This window comes from Grampus griseus (assembly GCF_964374135.1).
Source record: "Grampus griseus genome assembly, chromosome: 9".
Classification (NCBI taxonomy): Eukaryota; Metazoa; Chordata; class Mammalia; order Artiodactyla; family Delphinidae; genus Grampus; species Grampus griseus.
Genome location: NC_139003.1, coordinates 65,154,723 through 65,180,400, shown reverse-complemented (window position 1 = coordinate 65,180,400; position 25,678 = coordinate 65,154,723). Strand labels below are relative to the sequence as shown.

Genomic DNA, 25,678 nt, shown 5'->3' with positions numbered 1-25,678 from the left:
GTGCAGCAACATAGATGAACCTACGGATGACCATACTAAGACAAGTAAGTCAGAGAGAGAAAGACAAATATCATAGGGTATTACTTATAGGTGGAATCTTAAAACTGATACAAATGAACTCATTTACCAACCAGAAACAGACTCACGGAATTAGAAAACCAATTTAGGGTTGCCAAAGGGGAAACATCGGGGAGCAGGGTTAATCAGCAGTTCCGGATTCACATATACACACTAATAACACACACCATCCAAAAGGACGTACTGTATAGCACAGAGAAGTCTACTCAACAGCCTGTAATAACCTATAGGGGCAAGGAACGCGAAAAAGAGTAGACATACATCTATGTATACCAGAATCAAGTTGCTGCACACCTAAAACCAACACACCATTGTAAGTCAACTATGCTCCAATATGAAATGAACATTAATTTAAAAATAAACCAAATGCCTACAATATTCCCCGTAGGCCCCAGTGCAATGGTAAATATGAATATACTGAATGGTGAATGTAATGAAATACTACTCAGCCATAAAAAAGAAGAAAATTTTCCCATTTACAACAACATGGATGGTCTTGGTGGATATTATGCTAAGTGAAATATGTCAGATAGGGGCTTCCTTGGTGGCACAGTGGTTAAGAATCGCCTGCCAGTGCAGGGGACATGGGTTCCATCCCTGGTCAGGGAACAAAGATCCCACATCCTGCAGGGCAACTAAGCCTTTGCGCCACAACTACTGAGCCTGCACTCTAGAGCCCACGACTGACAACTACTGAAGCCTGCGCACCTAGAGCCCGTGCTCCGCAACATAGAAGCCACCGCAATGAGAAGCCCACGTACCACAACGAAGAGTAGCCTGCACTTACCACGACTAGAGAAAGCCTGCGCGCAGCAATGAAGACCCAATGCAGCCAAAAGTAAATAAATTAAAAAAAAAAGAAATATGTCAGAGGAAGACAATTACTGTATGATATGACTTATATGTGGAATCTAAAAAATAAAACAAACTAGTGAATATAACAAAAAAGAAACAGACTCACAGATAAAGAGAACCAACTAGTGGTTACCAGTGGGTGAGGGATGGGGGAGGGACATCATAGGGGTAGGGGATTAAGAGGTACAAACTACTATGTACAAAAGAAATAAGCTATTGTACAAGGTTATATTGTACAACACAGGGAATATAGCCTCTACTTTATAATAACTATAAATGAACTATAACCTTTAAAAATTGTGTCACTATGTTGTACACCCAAAACATATAATAGTGTACATCAACTATAACTTAATTTAGAAAAAAGAAAAAAAAAAGCTATGCTATAGGTATGCTCTGGGTGGTGTTCGCGCCTGGATGGACAAGGGTATTCAAACAAGATGGGTGAGTAGGGAAGGCCAGAAGAAGGCTGTTGGGAGGATGACTCCCAGGAAATGGTCAAAGGCATGTGAGGAGTTAGTGAGTTGGTATGCCCAGGCTTCTCAGATGACAGGACATAGCGTTACTGAGGCAAGGAACACAAGTGTTGTTAACACTTGTGTGTGGAAATAGAATGTTTCCTGTTGTCTTGAAAGGAGGCAAAAGAATGTGGAATGGTGACATGGTCACTGGTAGTTTTCCAGAATTCAGCTGAAATCTAAGAAAAATAATAATTATCTGATCAAGGGACTGGATTCTTTCAGACTCCACTTAAAATGGTTTAAGCACCACGCAAATACTTCATTTATAATTCCTAGGATAGTAGAGCTCCCATAGGATAAAGTACACAGTAGTAAAAATAGTCATTTGAGTAGTAATTCTCAAGAGTTAATCTAAGTATTCAACAACAAATCTTAAAATTTTTGCTCACTCTTCTTGCATGTCTTAGTAAACTTTTCTTCCACAACGATCCATAAATGCACTGTATGCATCTGACCACCTTCTGTGTCTCTTAAGGAAGATGGTACAAAGGAAGTTAGCAAAAGCAAACGTGTATCAACTTTAATTTTCGTTTATCTTTTTAAAATCGCTATTTAATAATCTTTGCTTTAAAAGTTTGCTTTGCATGCCAAATGCACATCTTGTTCTGCTTGGACATACAGGGCTGTTCAAAGCAGCCTTATTTGTCCAGGGGAGAATTTGAGCCATGAAGTATGTGTTTCAGCAACTTTTTCTGAGTGTATGACAGAGTCTTCTTGTCAGTCCTTCTTACTTGAGTGCAATTCACTCAAAATGGGCTGCTCCAAATAAAGTGGGAGTAAACCTGGGTAAGATTCCTCACAATCTTCAGCCCTCAATCCACCATGCCAACTATCTTTGTAATAATAAAAAAAAATCCAAAATTCTAGATAATCCACTATTTGCATTTTAAGAAAAATCAGAAATCTGCATGCTTTACTTTTAAAGATAGAAGTACCTTTCACTCCAATAAATGAAAAACTACTTCATTAAAGCAATCATTAACGACAGTGCAGGAGACAAACCACAACAGCCATAGAGAAAGAGGCAAACTCACCGCGTGTGACACAGATTTAATAGGCCACAGGGCTTTTGGTAAAATTAGCGTTGAATCCCAGGTGCATTCATGAGGCTTGTAGGTGATAAATCTTTCTGTAGTGTTCTGCTGACCTTCCTTCAGCAAAGGGCATCCACTTACTAGAGACAGGAAGACAAATGAGAAACTTAGCAATTACATTAGTCTTTGTTCATGATGTCTCTCAGAATATGGTCTCATTTTTGGAGATAAGGACCCAGGTGTAGTAAATTGCTGGGCAATCTATAAATGCGAATCTAAATAAAAATTTGCTTATCCTTCCTACCCTTTCTGCTGGAATTGATTTTGTCCTTCTTCCAGCTTCAATTCAAATCCTACCTTAGTTTATTTCCTTGGAAACCTCTTTTTAAAACTTTTTCACATTAGTGCTTTGTGACTGGAATGGCATATTTTGTATTCTATCTTATATTTGACTTAGACATTTCTTAACATCAAAGGCTTGGTCTTATTGGTCTACAAAATATTCTTGGTATTTTCTCCATAGTGACTCATATATCAGGAAACTTGAGGTGTACCAATTTAATTACACACCTAGAGAAGACCTTTTAAATTTAATCCATGCCAAAATGTATACATTGTTTGCAAATACATTATCTTAATTTTCCAATTATAAAATTATTTGCGGGCTTCCCTGGTGGCGCAGTGGTTGAGAGTCCGCCTGCCGATGCAGGGGACATGGGTTCGTGCCTCCCGGTCCGGGAGGATCCCACGTGCCGCGGAGCGGCTGGGCCCGTGAGCGCATGGCCACTGGGCCTGCGCGTCCGGAGCCTGTGCTCCGCAACGGGAGAGGCCACAGCAGTGAGAGGCCCGCGTACCGCAAAAAAAAAAAAAAAAAAAAAAAAGTTATTTGCTACTCATTTTGAAAAGAAGAAAACAAAATTCAACCATTATCCCACTATCCAAAATCAGCCACTGTTAACACCTTATTGTTTTGTTTATAATTGATATGCAATTATAATATGTAAACACAGTATGTATTATTCACCCCTATCCAAATAAAAAATGCTGCATTATACAAATTAAGTCTGCATAAACACTATACAAATGGCACCATAATAATAATAATGGTATGTATATTTACCATGTGTTAGACGACACATGCTTTACATACATTAACTAAGTGCTTTACATATGTATAACAGATTTAATGGTCACAGTAATTCTATGATGAAGATTCAACTATTATCATTCCCATTTACAGATGAGGAAACCAAGATATAGACAGTTTAGGTAATTTAGGGCAATGAAGCCAAGATTCAAAGCTATGCAACTTGCTTCTGAAATGTATATATTAACTCATTGGTTCTCTACACAGAACACATTGAGTTACAAACTCAATCTTTAGTAATATATTAAAAGTTGTGGATAAGAAAGCATATGGATTGTTGCCATTAATTAACTGGGCATTTAAAAAATTTACTGTATCATTAAAGGTGATAAGTAAAAAAATACTTTTTAAATTATTTGCCTTTTTATGTATTACTATCAAGATATAATGCAGAAAATTTATTTTTTGGCCATATTCATAACCTTATTATAATAACTTACCTGTACTTAAGTGTTGTGACTTAAACTTTAATCCTTTTGGTTCCTTTTCTAAGTTGTCACAAAACTTGGTAAATTATGTTGGTACTAGATATGTAAAGAGAAGATTGTGTTACTACTAATAAATATTGTTTCATATTGCTAACATTCAATTTGGAATTTGGTTTTTCCAAATATTAAATATTTCACCAGTAAAATGCAATTTTGAGGATTTTGTTATAGCATTTAAAACTTGCCTATAAACATCTGATAGAATAATCTAAGATTCAAGACAGTGTATAACCAATTAATTTATGGTGGAGAGAGGACTTCGATTATCCTTTTGTGAATAATTCAGAAATGATATTTTAAACAGGATGAAATTAAAGGAATTATTCAGAATTTGGTAAAGTAATCTTAAATGCAAGTAGAGTTACATGCTTTATTTCTAGAGCTGAATTTATTTCAGGCAATAGGAAAAATATTGAACAAAGCTAAAATAATTTGCTGAGGCTGGAATAGAATAAATATTGACTGTTTTTAGTAAACTATAAAACAAAGGTTTTTTTAACATGGTTAAAATGAACTAATATAAACTGAAACGTCCCAGCTTGGTATTGACATATACACACTACTATATATAAAATAGACAACTAATAAGAACCTACTGTGTAGCATAGGGGACTCTACTGAATATTCTCTAATGAGCTATATGAGAAAAGAATCTAAAAAAGAGTGGATATACGTATACGTATAACTGATTCACTTTGTTGTACACCTGAAACTAATACAACATTGTAAATCAACTATACTCCAATAAAAATTTTTCCAAAGTCCCCCATTCCTTGAACTTTTACTTACCCAAGTCATATAATTCTAACTTTAACTAGTGAAATATTTAAATAAACCAATGGCATTTGATATTTAATTGACCTCCCCTCATCTCCAAATGGTAACATATTTCATTTACTACATATAAAAATGTTTAGATGCCCTGGACAAGTAGAGAAGGTTATGGATCAAGGCATCTTGAATTTCCCAACTTTTATCCGAATAGTTCCCAAGAGTTTACTTTTACTGAATATCTCAATATTTCAAACTCTATTGTAAGAAATTTGTATATAATTGTCTCCTTCATTACTTAAAATAACCATATGAAACATATAGTATTGTTATCCTAAAGTATAAATAAGGAAAGAGGCTTAATAACTTGTACAAAATTATTAGAAAATAAGAGAGAGAACTGGGATACACTGATCCCAAAGGCCATGCTTTTAACTGCTTCCCTATGTTTTCCCAATGGAATAAATTTTTTCCTTTTTCTATAATTTTTTTTTGGTATTATCATTCCTATTGCTTCACTCTTTACCTAACAAGAATCGTATTTATAAGTTAAATTATACACCTAAGTATAGGATATATTCATATACTAGTGGAATTATTTTTTGACTTCATTTGCATCTCCTTAAATATATATTCACCACCACCACTTTAAATTAGAAATTCTTGCTCATATATTATTTAAATTATTAATCATTAGACTCATTTAAATAATACAATATCCCCCCTTTGTCAATTTTCATTCACTCATCCATTTGTTCCATGATTTGATTTCATTACTACTAGACTGTAAACTCCTGGAAACTGAGGTCTGTTCTCCAATTACACCTCAGTCCAAACTCTTCTTGAGCCCTAGAAAAGCCATCCCTAGTTGGTCATTCCAACTGGCAGATAAAACCCCATCAGAAACGTTAACCAGAGTCTTACCTCTCCTTTCTCATTCATTTATTGCTGAATTTGAGTTGTATTGTTCCATGAGAAATAAAGATGCAACTTTATACACATTATATTCACATATACCTTTTTTGCTCATGTAATAGTTGTTACAATTAAGAAATGAATAAAAATAATATATTTCCCCCTTATCTCTTTTAAGTTATTTAGAATCAGATGTTCTTTTTGTACCTGTGGAAAGTTATGTGGTTTTGGATTGAGGTATACACCATTTGGATATTTTCCACTTTCCACAAATATTAACTTCACTTTATGTGAATCCAGATGAGGAAATGTAGTTATAAATTTAGGAGACATGGCCCTGTTGGGATGATTCCTTATGCTGGGAAAGTGAAGCATTGTTCCTGGAAAAAATACCTTTTTTTCTCCTTTCTTCTTCCTTAATGATCCTTGATGGCTTTTCTGGAAATCTCAAAGATGTATACAGTTGGGCTTCCCTGGTGGCGCAGTGGTTGAGAGTCCGCCTGCCGATGCAGGGGACACAGGTACATGCCCCGGTCCGGGAAGATCCCACATGCCACGGAGCAGCTAGGCCCGTGAGCCATGGCCACTGAGCCTGTGCATCCGGGGCCTGTGCTCCGCAACGGGAGAGGCCACAACCATGAGAGGCCCGGGTACCGCAAAAAAAAAAAAAAAAAAAAAAGATGTATACAGTTTATAACTAAAATCAGGAGGCTTTATTTCCCATATGTTGACTTTTATTTCAGATCGTGGTGCTTTCAGGACATTTTTTTTCTATTTGGAGTTGAGATCTTGTGTGGGACCCTGCTGTAGCCCCTTTGCAAACAATATTCCTGCCTCTCCTGCCTTTCCGGGACTCAAGGGTGTGTTCACATGTTGGAATCTGCAACAGATATGGAAATTGGTGAAGTATGCTACTGTAGAACTGTGTATTGAATATTTTCTCTCTGGGCCAGGGTGATCTCTAAAGGATTTATGAAGCAGGAAAAAAAGCTCAGAAATGACAAGGAGCGTGTGTAGAGGGGATGAAAGTATCATGGCTGCTGCGAGTATTTATTCAGCATCGTTGTCACAGTAGTCACCACACTAGAGACTAGGGATTCAAAATGATTAACTTGAAATCCATGTCCTTAAGTAACTGAGAGGCTATTGGGAGAAAGGCATGAAAACAAAAACCAAACCTGTGTAACGTGACAGATACTACAATAGTGTTATGAGAAGCAAGGAGAGCGCTCAGCTAATTCTATCAGGAAAACAGAAGTGACATCAAAAGAAAAGTTATCATTTGAACTGATCTTGAAGAATAAGTAGAAATATGCCAGGGGATAAAGGAAGGAAACAACATTTCACCAAGGCACAGAAAGTATGTAAAATTTGTCATAAGCTATTTCTAGGATTTCTATGGCCACCTAAACCATAATAAGTGCATTGTAGCTTCTAAGATTGGGATCTATGGATAAGAATCATGGATTTGCTCTTTGTTGATCTGTGACAAGGATATGGTTGGCACACTTCTAGGATTTAATGAAGGTGTTAGTATGTTACTAGACAATGCCAATGAATTTAAAACCTCCATGGAAAGAGGAATAATAATCAATTAAAATATATTTGGCTAAGTGGAAATAAAACAATGCTGGTTCCTAGGAAACAAGGATCTGAGGTGGGGATGAATTTCCTTGTCTTGTGCTAGAATCTTGTGTTGTTTGACAATAACATCAAAATAGAAGCTTTTCAAGATTCTAAATGTTATTATGCAGTAATTCAAAGTTGTGTATAAAGAGAAACTACTTTGGAGAAACACTGAAAATGTCAACTGGAAAAAATTAATAATAAATATTTTGTAATATAAAATGATAAATTGTTTTTCAACTTCTAATATGAATATATTTTTTTTAATGACTACGGCCCATTGAGAGAAAAGCAAGAAGCATGTGTGGCAGGAGCTTAGCATATGTATATGAGGAGGCAGTGGAATATAAAGATAGAAAAATCAATTGGGGTTATATTAGCAAAGGTCTTTAATGACACACCAAGGAATTTTAATGAATCAAAGATAATACAGAATTTCTTAACCAAGATAAGAAACACAAGAGGAGGATCAGTTTATGGGAAAAGACCATAATAATAAGTAGATTTAAACAAAATATATGTCCACTATATAACTGGAAGTATAGGCCTGTGGCTAAGTCAGCTTTTGCTGCAATAATGCTATGTAACAAACTGCTCACAAACTCAGTGACAAAATAAATTTAAAAAAAATTTTTTGCCACACGTTGTGGGGAAGAGGCAATTAGGATTGACTGCTAACAAGTACAAGATTTCTTTTGGGGTTGAAAGACATGTTCTGGAATTAGATAGTGATGATAGTTTCACAACATTGTGAATATACTAAAAACCACTAAATTGTACATTCTAAAATGGCAAGTAGTGAAATTATGTTATATAAATTTTATCTCAATTAGAAAAAACAAATCAATCATTAAATCATGTTGGATAAATTTCAGTAAACATAAAAGACAAACTTTTTTCCTGGGAAATAGAAAGAACAAGACTATAGGTGTTATCTAATTGAGTCCACTTAAATTTTGCAAAAAATAGTCAAAGGGAACATGAAAGCTTCTGCACAGCAAAAGAAGCAATCAACAGAGTGAAAAGGCAACCTATGGAATGGAAGAAAATATTTGCAAACTGTTTATCTGATAAGGGGTTAATATCCGAAATATTTAAGAACTCCTTCAACTCAATAGCAACAAAAACAAATAACTTGACTGAAAAATGAGCTAAAGACTTCAATAGACATTTCTCCAAAGAAGATATACAAATGGCCAACAGGTGTATGGAAAGATGCTCAACATCACTAACCATCAGGAAAATGCAAATCAAACCCACAATGAGACATCATCTCACACCTGTCAGAATAGCTATAATCAAAAAAATTAAAGACATTAAGTGTTGGTGAGGATGTAGAAAAACTGGAACACTTGTACACTATTGGTGACAATGTAAAATGATGCAGCCAGTAAGGAAGACAGTGTGGTGGCTCCTCAAAAGTTTAAAAATAGAACTGCCATATGATCCAATAATCACACTTCTGGGTATTTATCCAAAAAATTGAAATCAGAATCTCAAAGAGATATCTGCACTCTCATGTTAATTGCAGCATTATTCACAACAGTTAAGATACAGAAGGAATCTAAATATTCATTGCTGGATGAATGGTGTTGGAGGAGGTCATCGTGAGAAAGTGACCACCAGTTGACCCGTGAGCTGGACCCAGGCAATCAGACGTCCCTTACCCGCTACCCTGTCCTTAGAATGTGTGCATCACCTAGAAGCTGCCCAAGGACACAGCCTTGAAATAGTAATATGGTGCCGAGACTATCTGGACTGTATACGTGACTTTATCCAGTGAAGTTCTCTCTATAAACTTTTTAAATTGGGGGAGTGGGGAGCACAGAGATCTACTCATCTTAGCAGCCGCCCAAGACAAGTCACGTGTGTAAGTTCCTTCGCTTCTTAAACCTGCCTACCTCCCAATCTGGAGTGGTCTGCCTCTGTCTTCCATCTCTCCTTGCCCTCCACGTACAGGGGCCAGTTTCAGATTACACCTGTGCAGCTCCTGAGGAGGTTGCAAACTAACAAATGGATAAAGAAAATGTTGTATATACACAAAATGGAATAGTATTCAGCCTTAAAAATGAAGGCAATTCTGCCATGTGCACCAATATGAATGAAGTTGGAGGACATTATGCTAAGTGAAATAAAGCCAGTCATGATTCCTGCATGATTCCACCTATATGAGGAAATCTAAAAGAGTCAAACTCACAGGAACAGAGAGTAGAATGGTGGTTGCCAGGGCCTGAGGGGGAGGAGGGATGAGGAACTGCTATTCAACAGGTATAAAGTTTCAGTTATACAAGATGAATAAATTCTAGAGGTCTGCTGTACAATGGTGTACCTATATTAACACTGTGTTGTGCACTTGAAAATCTGTTAGGAGGCTAGATCTCATGATAAGTATTCTTATACACTTTTTTAAAAAGCCGAATAGAGACAAAAAAAGAGTGTGCTTAATATCTGAGTGAGAAGATTAGAAATTCCCCAAATGTTCAAAAATATGTTATCCTCTGTTGCTCATTAATACATTAAAAATAAGGGAGAGTTGATGAATAGGGAGCCACTTACAATCTCTACAAAGTTACTATAAAATAATCACTAAAATAACACACCAGTTAACAAAATATGTGGAAATAGGATTACTATTTCCTAAGCAATGCAAAAAATATAAATTAAATAATAAAAATATGTTAATTTCATGTTTCTACATTATACAGTAAACAAGAGAAATGTCTGCATAGAAATTAAAAGGGTTTATAAATAAAAGATTTTTAAAAAGAAAGGGTGAGAGTTTGAAGGTTGGCTGTACCCTTCCAAGATTCATCCAGAGGGGAGAGCGTGCTGGCCCATATTTGATATTTTTATTTTCATTATCATATCTATCTAAACTTAGAAGACTGATGCATGACTTTTCATAACCTGGGCCATTTAACATATAAACCATTAATTAATTCTTACTCTCATCTAACTTACACCAAATCACCCTCAGATGATCATTTGGCTTTGCATGTACAGTAGTCTACTGGAAGACAATGAGCTAGAAAAAAAATATGAGTTAGTTTGGTTTATTTTTCTCATAAACTAATAAATCTGCATGTTCTATTTTTCATGTTGGACTCTTCTGAATCTGGCTAATGTGACATCAGCCCTGACCTACGTACTGACCTGGAGCTGATGAAAATCAAGCCCTTGGCAGTCAGTTGTTAATTTGCTCCCAGTATATGCCTTATTTTATAACTCTCTTGCCTCATTTATGACCCTTCACATTTCTGTAGAAATATATTTTTAAACTTCTGAGAAGCACTGAAGGCTCAGCCTTGACTAAAATTGTAAATATACCTGTCTCCTGCAGGGCTCTGAAATCTGGTTACATGAGCAAAGAAAGCACACGAGTAGACTGATTCATGGTCAGGGTTTTGTAATCTCCTGCCATGAAAAGACATGAAGACTGATGGTGTTGGTGAGACAATGAAGTGTCCCACCAGGACATACAGCTATGAAGAAACTGACGAGGAGGGTTATAAACTGGAAGAATAAGAATAGATCAAGACCTCAGAAGTCTAATTGATATAAAAAACAAGTATCATGGCAGTTAGAGAGCTAGACAGCCATCAGACTAAGAAGCTGTGATTGCAGAATGCAGTGCTGGTCTGGCCCTCTTTTTGACTAGGTAGCTGGGAATGAACACGCTCATCTGTCACCTTGTTGCCACTAAAGCTCCCATCTGTCTCTCTCTGTATATGCCTGGGTCTTCCTGACTACCAAAAATTGCTACTATGCGATATTTAAACTAGTGAGAAATTATCTTTAATTTTGCATGATTCTTTATTTTGTCCTTATATTATGAATTTATTGTTACATATTATTCCTTGAATAATATGTGTGTAAAATTAAGCTTCTATAGTATAATATATGAATCATGCATTAGCATATGTCATTGTAGTCCCAAGACACCCCAGCAGAAAGAAATCAACTGGAGATCTAGTTGAAAGATTGAAGCCTGTGATGGCAATATCACATTATAATCCTCACTTTACATGGAAAAAGCTAAGGCACAGAGAAATACAAAGTCATAAGATGTGTAGCTGAGAAAGTCAGAAAAAGTAAACTAGCAATATTCTCATTCAGTCAAAGATTTAGTGGTAAATGTTGATATTACAAAAGCTATATTTTGGCCAAGATGTCTCACTGGAAATAAAAGAATGGCTTAATCTGCATTCAGTAAGCACAGTTATTCTCCAACTATGAAATTACACTGGTCTCAAGGATCAGTTTAAATACCACCTCCAATAAAAGCATTCCCAGATCTATCAGGATTCATACTTCCTTCTGAATACAGCAATGGAACTTGAAGCTACATTTTGGCTTGTACCTTGTATTAAAGTTAGTTGTTTACAACATCTGCCCCCAAATTAGAATATAAAATTGAAACAAAGATTTCTATCTTTACAAACACTATGTAGGGCTCTGCATATTTTAGGTTGAGCCATGTGAAATTCTTTTATTCAACGATTTTTCTACCTTACAAAAATGCAAACTTTAAATGGTTCAACGGTTTGAACCATTTGGCAAGCAATTGGTTGCCAAATTCTGGAAATTACAGATGCTCCTTTTTTGAAACTGTATCTAAAAGCTCAAATATCTAATTATATTTTTTTCTAAATTTGCTTACGTATCTGAGTTTAATTTTGTAAACTTAAGTATTTGGGGAGATAGACAGACAGAGAGATAGATTGATATAGATATATACCTGATACCTAAATGATGCCAACATAAGAAAAGAGCATTGTAAAATATTCTGCTATTAAGATCACAGTGAACTCCTTAGATCACGAATTCATGCACGTTTGTAGGTTTATAAAGAAACTCAACACTTTCTTCCAGCTGCGCTTTCTCCTTCTTAACATATTTCATGATCTCCTATTTATAATATTATATATAAAGAGATTGCTTCTCTCTTAAATGAATTCATCTCATATATCTTAACATAAAACACACAGATTCCAAAGACTTAGACAAATTGACAAACTGGAATAATTCCAAATAAACACAAAAATCAGAAGCATTCATTAGAAAATCAGTAACTTCACTCACCATTTAAAACTGAGAGTTTTAATAAAAATGTTTACGGCAGTATGTCTCAGCAGATCTTTTCTGCAAAGCCAAATGAGACTAAGCAAACAGATAGTTTATAAGGGAAACATTTAGCCTTTGCTTTACAAAAGAACTTGAAGTATATTTAAGTGTTACCCACCCGGGTTGCTAAGAAACAGAATTAATTTTCTAAAGGAGTGAAGTCAGAGTAGGAAAAAAGAGTGAAAGCATGACCTCTAATGTTGCCTAAAACCTAGCAACAAAGCAATAACTCCCGAGCTCTTTTTTGAAAGGTTAGAAAATCAACATACTACAAAACTCAATACTCAGTAAATGTCAAGAGGAAAAAAGAGAGAAAATAATTCCACTCCAGTGCAGTTTTCCTAAATGTCTTGACAATTTACTTTTCATATTTGTTTAGTAATCTCTTTTGTAAGTCAACGTGAGTTGACATTTAATATAAACACAATTTGAAAAGCAGTTTCAACTCTTTTATTACCTTGGGTTGAAGAAGGTTCGAGTTAATTTCCTTAATGTTCACTTTATAAGGCAAATGAAGATTACAAGTTCGTCTTCCTAACTTATGGCTTAACCTACTGATTTCTGCAAAATAATTTATGGAGAAAGCTTTCTATTTTTATTGATCAAATTCTACACTCAATGATAATATATATATCTTGGTGAGATTTAAAAACAATAAACTTGTCATAGAAAATTTCAAATATGTACCAAAGTAGACAGAATTGTATAATGAATCTTCATGTAACCATCACCCAGCTAAAAAATTGATCAACTTATAGCTCAAATTGCTTTAAATATACCTCCAACTTATCTCCCTCCATTCCTCATATTATTTTGATGCATCATATCAACTTATCAGTAATTATTTTAGGATGTTTCCACTAAAAGATAAAAACACTTTTATTTTAAAAGCGTATGCATAGCACCACTATGACATGTAAAAAAAGGGACATCAATTCATTGATATTGAATAGTCAGGCAAAATTCAAGTTTCTAATTATCTCACAAAAGTCAAATATTTTTGGTTTTGCTTTTTTCTTTACAGTTTGTTTGTGATTTGGGCTAGTTATTCACTCTCATTTGGTCCAAAAAATTCCCGTGACCTGAGCATTAACTTCTCTCTTCCTCATATTTTTCTAATGAGGTGTAAAATTTCCTGAACGAAGATCTCTAAGTCTGGAGTCTTTTGACTAGCTTAACTATTGTTTCGTCTGAAGTGAAAGTTCGCCACTGGGTGGCAGTGCATTACATATAATTTTATCCCAGTTTGTAAACTGAGACTCAAAGATAAATTTGCCTGTACTGTTTTCCCCAATATTCAATTTCACTGTGTTTTTTCCTTGGGGAAATGACAGTAGAGTTGGGTTTACTCAATTTCTTACAGTTTTGATATAAAATTAATCTATCTTTATGCTGATTGTATTTCTCTTTCTCTCTCTTTGCATAGAGATGCATATGATTCTTTCTCAAAAGCATATGTTCAAAGTGCCTTTTATATTTGGTTCACTACTATTGTTTGCGATGCCAAAATACATATGATGTGGCCACAGATTTCAAGAAAATTATAAATAATTGGCTAGAAAAGACACAAACCTATAGGAATACATCTCAAGACAGGTACTAAATGTCAAATGATCCGTCCTGACAGTTACTCTCCTGGGAAGTTAATGAGGGGTAGGTCCTTGAAGTTTAAGAACGTCTCTGAAAATTTCTTAGAGCAACCAAGGTCTATTCTAATTCTTGACAACAACAAAGTTCTTAATAAAAAGGAGAGGAAGGGAAGATGATTTAGATGGGTGGACAGCATAAAAGCTACTTTAATTCTCTTTAATGCTTTCATGAATGCTTTTCAAGAAGTTTCTGTTAGGGAGATACTATTTCATGGTTAAGTGACTCAAGTTATATATAGAACACCCAAAAATCTCCTCTGAAGTAGATACTTTGAGTGTATAATAAATTTTTACTGCACATGAATATGTGTGGGATGTGCAAGGATCTGTTGCTCAGCTCCCACAAATTTAGGAAGGTACCCTGTTGTGGAAAATAAAAACCTCCACACTCTGACTTTTATGTCTCCTGGTATTAAGGAATATGCACATTTTTTCTTTACTTTAATATAATTTTATTATCATCTCCAATATCTAGGTTTTTTTCTTTTAAAATTAACACATTAGATATTTGCCCTCTGGTCTTTGGAATTTTGGGTATCATAAAAAGTAACAAAGCATCATCTTATCTCTGCAAATTAGTATCCCTTATTTTTCTGTGCAGAGATGAGGGGAAGAAAATTAAAGCATGAGAGTGATCACCATTTAAAAGTGAAAAAGAAAATGTCCTATAGTGTTTTCCCTTCCTTTCCAGCTAATCTCTTAAGCTGAATTCCTTGGCTCCAGTTTGGGGAAACTTTTTATTATTGTCTCCTAAGGGTCAGTCACATAAGCTATCCCACACCACCTCTCACATCTTTGTTCACCTGAATTATGAGCCACACTTAATTTAAAGTAAGATTCTGGAAATTAGAAGAGAAGAGTTTTTACTTTTTATTACCCACCACTAAGAATTTAATAGCTTCTAGTTGGAAGGCATTGAATGTGCACATTTTTGAAAAAGCCACTTGAATAACGTATGTTTATACAAATGAATTACCTTAAAGTGTACTGTAGTAATAATCTTATCACGTAAATGCAGTTTGAAATACTCCATAAATTAACAAGAAAAATAGGTTTTCAATTATGTTCAGAATAAGAAAATAAGAATGAGGGAGTTTCTTGGGCAGAAGGAATAATATTAATGAATGCCATTATGTAGCTAAACAGTTTTGCTTCTGTTTTATCTCCTCCCTTATGAAAGGGAACAATTTCTACACTGAAAATAGCAAACATGAAGAGGAACAAATTGAAGCTTGAGTTAGATGAGGAGACAAGATACTATACTTATTTACATGAATTCAGGTCCATAAAACCATAGGAGTTACACTTCAGAACAATGAGAGAACTGGCACTGGGAAATGAGGTGGTACCCTGTGAAACCTTGTTGAGAGGACAGAGTTATATGACTGGATATTGGAGATTAGACACACTTGAGTTTACCCTTGACACAAGGTGGGCCTCTTTGTGAGTGCCACCTAACATGCCACACAGTGTGGGTTAAGGAATGGATTTTACTGGGGTAACAGTTTTACAACCAAAGATCAGAAAAAGGGGGACTTGAGTTCTCAGATCTCCTAATATCCTCTAGGTGGGGAATGAGGAGTGGGGCACACAGTTGAACACAGGGTAGATGAACATTCTGGGGGACAGGAACTCCTCCTGTTGCTCTCCTGTTTACAGTGCAAGTCTGAGAGCACCTTTATCAGTGGGGATGTGGGGAGCAGAGTACACTGACTAACAAGTTAACTGCGCACCAGCCTTACTGAGTTTGGATGCCAGCTGTTCACAGGAGTGTCTGGGAAAGCCAGCTGCTCAGCGTTTGGTGACTTTGGGGACCTGTGCAAAGTTGCATTCCTATATTTTGAGGAAAAAAGCTAACAATGCAGGGGGAAGCTGAGATTAGAAGCAACCCCTCTCATCAGAAGAGGGAAGACCTCCCTATTCTAGCTGTCTCATTGTCCAGGCAGATCAAGGTGAGCTGCCTGGAGCATCTTAGGAGAGTCATGCTTGTTGCACTACAGAACGTCAATAAATTCTACAATAGGTTTTCTAGCAGACAATTGGTGAGTACTCTAGGGAAGAGGGGCTTTCTTTCCACTATTAGAAATGGAGATCAATTCACCGTAGATTTATCTACAAAGCAGGGCTGTGTATGAATAAAATAGGCCTAATCACATGTGATGCTTTCACACTGTACATAAATTTGGCTGCTCTGCACTGAGCCTGAGACTGCCTGGGTCATTGTTATTGATGTTCATAGCTTGTCTGTTGATTTGTGCTGTTTTCTTTCCTTCCTCCCATGAGACTGCTCAGATTTACCATGGTTAGAGAACTGCTCCTTCAGTTATCCATGTTCAAGTCACACCAATTAAAACATGGCCCCTTGACAAAAGTGTGAGTGATGTTTCAAAGAAGGACTTATCCATTCCACATTTACTCACCAGGTCAAGCACTACAGTGCACAACACTGTCCCACATCTAAAACCAGCGTTATCAGTGACCTCTCCTAAGGACCTAGGCAAAATGGCAAACATTGCCTTCTCACCTCTTTCTACCACACCCTTCAGCCTCTTGGTGCCTCCCTTCACTCCCACGTCACACACTGCTGTCATTGTGTCATCCTCTGGTGGTTGCGAATTCTTGTTTTACTACCTCATTTAGTCTGTTGCCTTCTATAGCATTCTAAAATACATGTTTACTCTCTTTTATGCCTAATAAAAATACTAACCCTGTTCATCATTTTTAAACTTAGTATACTTTACCTCTTTTCTCAAAGTACTGATAAAAAATTTTAGTTCTATTTGTCCTACTTCAAAACAGTAGAGAAGTGGATTTAAGAATAATAAATAATCTACACGTCTTCCACAGAGCGGCAACTGAAAATTATTCTTGACTTAATAAAATACTGACTAACTGATCTTTGCTGTGGGCCACTGTTCTAGGTGCTTTACACTTGTTAATACACTCAATCTCACAGCAACCTTTGGAAGTAAGTCCTTTTATTATCTCATTTGACAGATGAGGAAACAGAAGGAAAGAGTCTAGTGACTTGTTCAAGGTTATAGAGCTAATAAGCAATGGGGCCAGAATGAAAATCCACCCCATCTGGCCTCAGAGGCCTGGTTTTCAGCCTCTGCAGTACAATAACTCTAAATCAGTGGTTCACAAGGTGGGGTCCCGAGACCACTAGCATGAGTATCATTTGAGAATGTGTTAGAAATACTAATTCTCAGGCCCTACCCAAAAACCTATTGAGTCAGAAACTCTGGAGATGGGGTGCAGCAATCTGTGTTTTAACACACCCTCCAGGCGATTCTGATGTTCAAATTCAAATTTGAGAACCTCTGCTTTAGAGGTTACTGAGGGAACTGCTAGTACAGATTCTAAAACTTTTTTTATCTGCTTTTTCTTTATGTGATTTTATGACTGAAATCAGAGAAACTTTAACACACTGCAGTGCATATGTTAGAACACTTGTCAACACTGATAGAGGTATAGAAAATTTTTAGAAAACTTAGCATACATTTAAAAAGCAAAACCAGGAATTCCCTGACGGTCCAGTGGTTAGGACATCATGCTTTCACTGCCGAGGGTGTGGGTTCAATCCCTGGTTGGGGAACTAAGATCCCGCAAGCCACACAGTGCGGCCAAAATAATAATAGTAATAATAGTAAAAATAAATAAAAAGCAAAACCAGAATCTATTAATGATTTTAAGATGATTTAAAGGAAAAAAATTTTACTTCTGTGAAACTACGTATTGAGAAAACTATAGTGGACCATAATGGGGAAGTAAGAGTTTTTTAAAAAGAGACATAAGCATAGACTTAGCAACTTTTAAAATTATGTATTAAAACATATTGCACAAACTAAGGGTGTCTGAAAATGCAAACTTACATTTGAAAGAATCATAGCATAGAAAACTGGGTCCATAAAGCTCCATCCTCTCCAGTTCTCATAATTTTCCATAGAGTAGCATTTCCATTGTCTTTATCGTTTCTGTGAAAACATATACCCCTAGAGAAACTGGAGAACAATATTTGGCATAATAGTGAAAGAGCAGTTATTGATATAACCCGAGTTATGTACTTTAAGCATGTAATACTTTGTGCTCAGTGGATGGTGTATGGCAACTCTTGTTAAAATTTCCCAGAGTTATAACATTTAAATATTTTCTTTCATTCGTCTTTTATATATAGAATGGGCTCTTAGACAGTGTCACAAGAAGGATTCCATTAATGACTCATTCCCCTCAACCAGAAGTATATAATTTGGGTATCATTTTTCATGTGTCAGGGATCCTCTGTTCTGAGGAATCTGTGACACAGAGAAGAGCCCTAGAAAAAAACTGCGACGTTGATATGATACACCTTTATTTCCCATTGGCCTTTTTCTCATTCCACCCCTTACTGGCTCTCATACTGATTCATCCCATCCAAGTCAAACATGCAGAGTTTATTTTTCAGAAGGCCCCCCCTTATTGAAAATGACCTCCTCTCTTTACTCCATGGATCAGGGGTCAAGTAACTAATCCACAGTTAATCCCTGCTACAATCAGAATACCTCCTTCTGATAACAAATCAACATTTGGTGTCACTAGTAGTGTGAGTGGCACATTCATAACCCCAATCATAGAAAAACTGCATATGTCTCTTCATCCTGAGATTACTTATGTGAAACTTATTGGTAATTTCCCTATCTATCCCCTCAGTAAAATCCAGGAAGCTTGCCTTACAAAATGGAAGGAGTTCTTAATAAAATTTTGTAATTCTTATTCTTTTAGAAGTTTGGATAGATATGTGTTTATGTGGGAAGGAAGCTTTTAATTTTCAGAAGATTTACTATTTAAGCAGTGTCACACAGAAGAGGCACAAGATTTGGGGGCTTAACTAGTAAAAGTTTTCTCTGTAGTAACTTAACTCCAATGGCTAAAACTGAAACTTTTTACTAATGAATTAAATATAAATTCTGTAGTGTTGATAAGAAGAGAAAGCTGTGTCTATTGAGGGAGAAGCCAGAAGAGACAATAAATACAGACGTCCTCAAATTCATTTTTAGGTTTGAATCAGCTGTGACGTGCCCAAGAACTGGAAACATGAACATTCTTACCTCTCAGTATTTACTTATTTACTGAATAAGTGTATATGTGGTCCTCTACAGTAAAAGATCTCATCCACCCATAACAAAGTCTTCCTGGATACAAAATGATCAAGAACACATTGGGAAGATAAGCCAAACTCCTATTTGCAGATTTCAAACTCCCAGTGACATGAAAAGTCTTTGTGGAATCTATGGGAATTCCTTGTCTTACCTGAGTCCTGAAAAAGTCGAGTGCTGTATTTCTGCCGTAAACCTCTTTACTTCAAGCAGTTTCGCCACACGACTAATTGGTCACAGGGCTATTTCGCCATAAAAGATAAATAACTTGGTCTTCCCTGGTGGCGCAGTGGTTGAGAATGTTCCTGCCAGTGCAGAGGACACGGGTTCGAGCCCTGGTCTGGGAAGATCCCACATGCTGCGGAGCAACTGGGCGCGTGAGCCACAATTACTGAGCCTGCGCGTCTGGAGCCTGTGCTCCGCAACAAGAGAGGCTGCGATAGTGAGAGACCCGCGCACCGCGATGAAGAGTGGCCCCCGCTTGCCACAACTACAGAAAGCCCTCGCACAGAAACGAAGACCCAACATAGCCATAAATAAAAAAAACAAATAAATTAATTTTAAAAAAATCCTACATCATAGCGTTATTATTAAAAAAAAAAAAAGATAAATAACTGGTCGACAGTTACATTACCCTAGAAAAGATGACCTATCAGTCTTTGCAAATTCTTAGGTGAGCTAATCCAAGCCTGGTTCTGTTAGGGTGAGTTATAACTTGAATGTTTTGTAATGGAAAATAATATTATTTAAATGCCATTAAAATTTCTCCTAACAAAGACTTTATTTCGAAATGAATATATTTCTTAGGCTCCAATTAGTAGCATTAATATACTGTGATGCAGTGAGTCACAAACCTTGGTCCATAAAAAGTTGTATCAGAATTTCCCGGGGTGGTTTATTATCCAGAATCTTGGGCTCTATCTCCAGAGACTATATTCAGCATGTCGAGGATAAGCCTGGGAATCTACAATTATAGAATGTTTCCCAGGTGACTTTGATGCACAATTAAGTTTAGGAAAAAAAATATGGAATTTAGATTTAGAAGGCGAGACTCAGGTCTAGATAATTTCAGACCAATTCTATTGTCTCTTGAAGTGTAGATTTCTTCATCTTTAACACAGATGATAATATCCTCTATCAGGGTTGTGAGGATCCCTGAAATAATATACACAAAAAAAGGCAATTCTGGAATAGAAAATTACTTAACTACTGAAATACATTTTAAAGGCATTGATGCCTTCTTATACAGACTTTATGAAATCTTAGAATGCTTGCTATACCACAGCCCCATTCTAAGGAATTCCTAGCCTGAAACCCATTCCAAGGAATTCCCAGCCCATAGCATCATTACAAAAGGTTCCCATGCCAACAGGCCTCATGCCAAGAGATTCCCATGCCAGTACCAATTTGCTTATTTATGTATAAATACTATTAATAATAAAAGATTCTCCTTTTTTTAATTGTAAACTTTTAATTCACCTTTTATGTGTTTTGTTTTGTTTGGGTGAGCTCCTTCCTTTTTTTCTTCAATAATGTAAACATTATTTTCAACTCTATAGTTCTTTTTGTTAATGGAGATACTGGTTAATTATAGAAAAGTGGTTAAAAACAAAGTTACAACCATAAAATAAAACATTTTTAAGCTGTTAAAATATGCAAATTTCTCACATGTAATTTAAATGCAAATGTAGTATAAAGTATATATACAGCAGGATCCTCATAATGTAATAAATTATACCCATCCCATACATATATATAGTTATATATGTCTATATGATGTATATTTCAAATCCTGAAAGAATGTATATGAAAATTTTACCTGTGATTGTATCTGGTTCACTTCTAATATGTCTGTACTTTTCCTTTTTTTTTTTTTTTGCTGCACTGCGTGCCTTGTGGAACCCGGGCCCTCGGCAGTGGAAGAAAGGTGTCCTAACCACTGAACTGCCAGGGAATTCCCCTGTATTTTCCCAGTTTTTTACATTGACTGTGTATTATTTTACAATTTTTTAAAATTACTCAAATTGGGCTTCCCTGGTGGCACAGTGGTTGAGAGTCTGCCTGCCTGATGCAGGAGACACGGGTTCGTGCTCCGGTCCGGGAAGATCCCACGTCCCACATCCCACATGCCCCGCGGAGCGGCTAGGTCCGTGAGGCATGGCCGCTGAGCCTGTCCGTCCGGAACCTGTGCTCCGCACGGAAGAAACCACAACAGTGAGAGGCCCGCGTACCGCATAAAAAAATAAAATAAAATAAAAGCGTACTGGGGCTTCCCTGGTGGCGCAGTGGTTGAGAGTCCGCCTGCCGATGCAGGGGAACATGGGTTCGTGCCCCGGTCCGGGAAGATCCCACATGCCGCGGAGCAGCTGGGCCCGTGAGCCATGGCCGCTGAGCCTGCGCGTCCGGAGCCTGTGCTCTGCAACGGGAGAGGCCACAACAGTGAGAGGCCCGCGTACCACAAAAAAAAAAAAAAAAAAAAAAAAAAAAAATTACTAAAATTATTTCTTGAATTAAAAAAATAGATGAACATAGTAGAGGATATAAATGGCCAAATTATATCAGATCTTGCCATGTAAATATCTGCCACGATTCCCTGCGTACTTCAGGCACTAGCATAAATAAGACTTTCAGCTTGGCCTAAGAGACCAGGGGGTGTGGGCTCCCCCAGGATGATGCAAAAGCTTGTAAATCGGTTCTATAATCTGAGGAGTAGTTTCCAGTTACACAATTAGCCAAAACTCAAGATGTAAACATAGTAAATACCCGTTTTCCCAGCTGAGAGGTTAGTCCCACCTGACCTATAACAAGGGAGACTGGTACAGCAATTTCCCTACCATATAAGAGTCAAGGGATACTAAAATGTAAATTGAGCACCTATGTGTACCTCATTTCAGATTGTTAGTAAACCAAATATGAGATGAAACAGATACTAAATAATTTCACCCAATAATAGAATAATTCAGACATTTGTGAAATATTTTTTAATTGACGTTGTAGGGACATAACAGAAAAATGTCATAGGATGTTTTGGGTAATAGGTTGAATGTCATTTCTTGTCATGACTTGCAGAATCTAAAGTTGCCTGTAAAGAATACCGGAAAGGGACTTCTCTGGTGGCGCAGTGGTTAAGAATCTGCCTGCCAATGCAGGGGGCATGGGTTCGAGCCCTGGTCCGGGAAAATCCCACATGCCCCGGAGCAACTAAGCCGGTGCGCCAAAACTACTGAGCCTGTGCTCTAGAGCCTGCGAGCCACAACTACTGAGCCTACATGCCACAACTACTGAAGCCCGCATGCCTAGAGCCCATGCTCCGCAGCAACAGTGACAAGCCCACGCACCGAAATGAAGAGTAGACCCTGGGCTTCCCTGGTGGCGCAGTGGTTGAGAGTCTGCCTGCCGATGCAGGGGACACGGGTTCATGCCCCGGTCCGCGAGGATCCCAAGTGCCGCGGAGCAGCTGGGCCCGTGGGCCATGGCCGCTGGGCCTGCACGTCCAGAGTCTGTGCTCTGCAACGCGAGAGGCCACAGCAGTGAGAGGCCCACGTACCGCAAAAAAAAAAAAAAGAGTAGACCCTGCTCACTGCAACTAGAGAAAGCCTGCGCGCAGCAACAAAGACCCAACGCAGCCAAAAATAAATAAATAAAATAAATAAATTTATTAAAAAAAAAATAATGGAAAGAAAACCAGAGAGGGTACTGACTTTAGTGACAGAAGAACCAGGTTTGAATTCCAATTATACCACTTGACTGTAGTTGAATGGACTTAGGCATTTATAATGACCTCTCCAAACCTTAATTTCTCAACTGTAAAACTGAGATAATTCTACTGCCTACTTTACAAAGTGTTCTGAGAATGAAATAAAGAATTGTGTGTGGAAATATTTTGTAAAGTAAAAAAATTCACACATACATGTGCACATATTCACACACATATCTAGTTTTTTTTTTCCCCACCCTGGCAACTCTTAATCCATTTAAATTACAATTTATTTACAATTAAAATGACTACCTAGCTTTTTATTTGTTTAAGAGCCAGTGAGGATTTCACAGATTCAAACAGATATCCTGAGATGTAAGATATTACAAAAAATATTTTCTTCCCCAAAGCAACAGAATTGAAGATTTTAAAAGAGCAGAATCAATTCAAATCTAGCAACAGATTTCAAAGCTTTTACTTTAGATCTTCAAGTCATTTGCTGCAGCCATACCTCAGATAATATTCCTAGTAGGAGGGAAGTTAAAACACCATTTGAATGATTTCCTGCTGGGACTTCATTGTCAGCAACCTCCCTCACATCCTATTTCGGTATGACTTTCACACTTCAGGGGGTTGAAAAATGTTTCTTCAACTCGTAAAAAAATGGAGACCCTACATTGTGTATTTATATGCCAGCTCTATTTGCACCTTATCATTTACCAACCTGAACTAGTAACTAAAAGCAAAAGCAAAATAAGACTTTAATCTGTGTATCTAGCAAAATAAGACTTTAATCGGTATATCTAAGTACACTGCCCTGACATACATACACTTTCAACATATAATTTGCATTTTAAAATAATTACACTAATGACTCTCCTTGGAAAATAGTTATGTGCAATCAAATAGCCAAATTATTATACTGTTTCAAGTCTTAGACTAAATCAATGTGATGTTGCTCATCTAAACCAGAAGATTCTCAATGACCTGGGAAGACAGATAACAGAATTACTTTGGTCAGCCAAGTGAAGTCTTAGTATTTTTTTCCGATTTCTAACACAACTGGCACTCCAATGCAAGTACTAGTTATCTATATGTGTTACTGTCATAATATTTTTAAGCACACAAGTCCTGGAAAAAGAGATATCTTATCCATCCAACATCAAAATTAGTGCTTCCAGGGGAGAGAGAGAGCACACAAAACACATAAATAAACAAAAACAAAACACAAGTCCATTGAAACCATGACAAGGAAGTACAAAATATTTTACATTGATCCTCCTCTTCATTGATTCTTTCTGAGGCAGAGAAGTCTCCTGATTGGTTGTTGGAACTTAGAATTACTCAAGATAATTATAACCGAATGGCCAGAGGGATATATGCTGCCATTATGTCCTTCACCACAAAGAAGCACTGACTCCCATAAGGAATACTGAATGTCATATTTGCCATGAAGGCAGCAAAATAAGAAATAAAGAAGCAAAAGAATGTTATCACTGATCTTAATGTATTAATATGGGCTTCAGTGCTGGCGTTTCTAAAACCAAGAGGTCCACTTTGCATCCGATTAGCGTGTTTATAGAGAGAAATGAATAACATAACAGTTCACGTCACAGATATGGCCAGAGGAAATATTAATGCCAAGCTGACAAGAAGTACTTCATTAATCTGCTTTGTCTTGAGTTTAGTCCTCTTTAGCATGGCATCCCTGAGGACATCAATATCCACATTTTTAGGGTAATCCACCTTGACACACAGAGTTGCAATGCTCACGGAGGTCAGCAGGCTTCCCAGAAGCAGTCAAGGCATTAACTTTGAGATCCTGAATTTCAGCCAAAGAAAACAGTACTGGGTGAAGTGTGTTATCTTGAGGCAGTAAAATACAGAGAGACAGGTGGCAAACCAGAGACTGACAGAGCTGAAAAACATCCCCCCAAAATCATCGCTGTACCACAAATTTTTACTCTATAAAAGAGTGGAAAGAACATGAGAAAAACTTTACCATTAACACTATCTGCAAACCAAATCTAGACATCCCTATGCATATGAAAAGGAGATGCATTGGTGTCAGCTTTCTGCTTTTGACCAATTCATTACAGTTGATGATTATAAGAAATCCATTTACTGTAATCCCTGTGATAAATTCTGCTGACATGAGGATAACATGAAGACGAGCTGACAAAGAGGAGGCCATGTTTCCTACCACAAATCTTACCTTTTCCTTGTGGATGGTGTCAAATACCTCCTCCATATGATGTTGCAGATAGAAACATACAGCACTGAGAAATCTGACCTTCTGCCAACTTCTGGATCGTAAGTAGAGTCTACCACTAGACTTTTTCCTTAAGGAAGAAAAACTGAGGGAGTACTTTTTAAATCTGGTGCCCTGAATTTGAAACTGAGGGAATGCAAATCCAAAGATCTGAATGATGGTTAAGTCTTCCAATTACATCCCAGTAAAAACTGCCATATTGGCATTATTCAGTTCTCACGCTTACTCAATTATGCCAAACATCTGATTATAAATATTTTTTATTTAGGTTACTACTATTTCCTTTCTGTCTTTTGTTTTCTCCTAAGGACAAATGCCACATTCTTGGGACAGACAGCTATTTCTTATTATTGGCACAAGTATCCA

The 25,678-nt window shown here is 36.8% G+C and overlaps 1 protein-coding gene and 1 pseudogene across 2 annotated transcripts; both read right to left on the bottom strand.

The window, feature by feature from the left end:
- Nucleotides 1-1,826: 1,826 nt before the first annotated feature.
- LOC309827162 (uncharacterized protein C7orf78) lies at nt 1,827-16,799 on the bottom strand (the record flags this gene model as incomplete). The annotated part of the gene is given in 10 exon segments (XM_082661707.1): nt 1,827-1,877; nt 1,879-1,923; nt 2,489-2,628; nt 4,076-4,126; nt 4,129-4,159; nt 6,017-6,208; nt 6,210-6,309; nt 9,337-9,441; nt 14,503-14,569; nt 16,733-16,799. Coding segments are annotated over 10 exon segments (849 nt in total).
- A 7,526-nt stretch (nt 16,800-24,325) lies between these two features.
- Nucleotides 24,326-25,234, bottom strand: LOC309827244 (taste receptor type 2 member 2-like; annotated as a pseudogene). The gene has a single exon. The product of its transcript is annotated as a taste receptor type 2 member 2-like (transcript).
- Between the last annotated feature and the right edge of the window lie 444 nt (nt 25,235-25,678).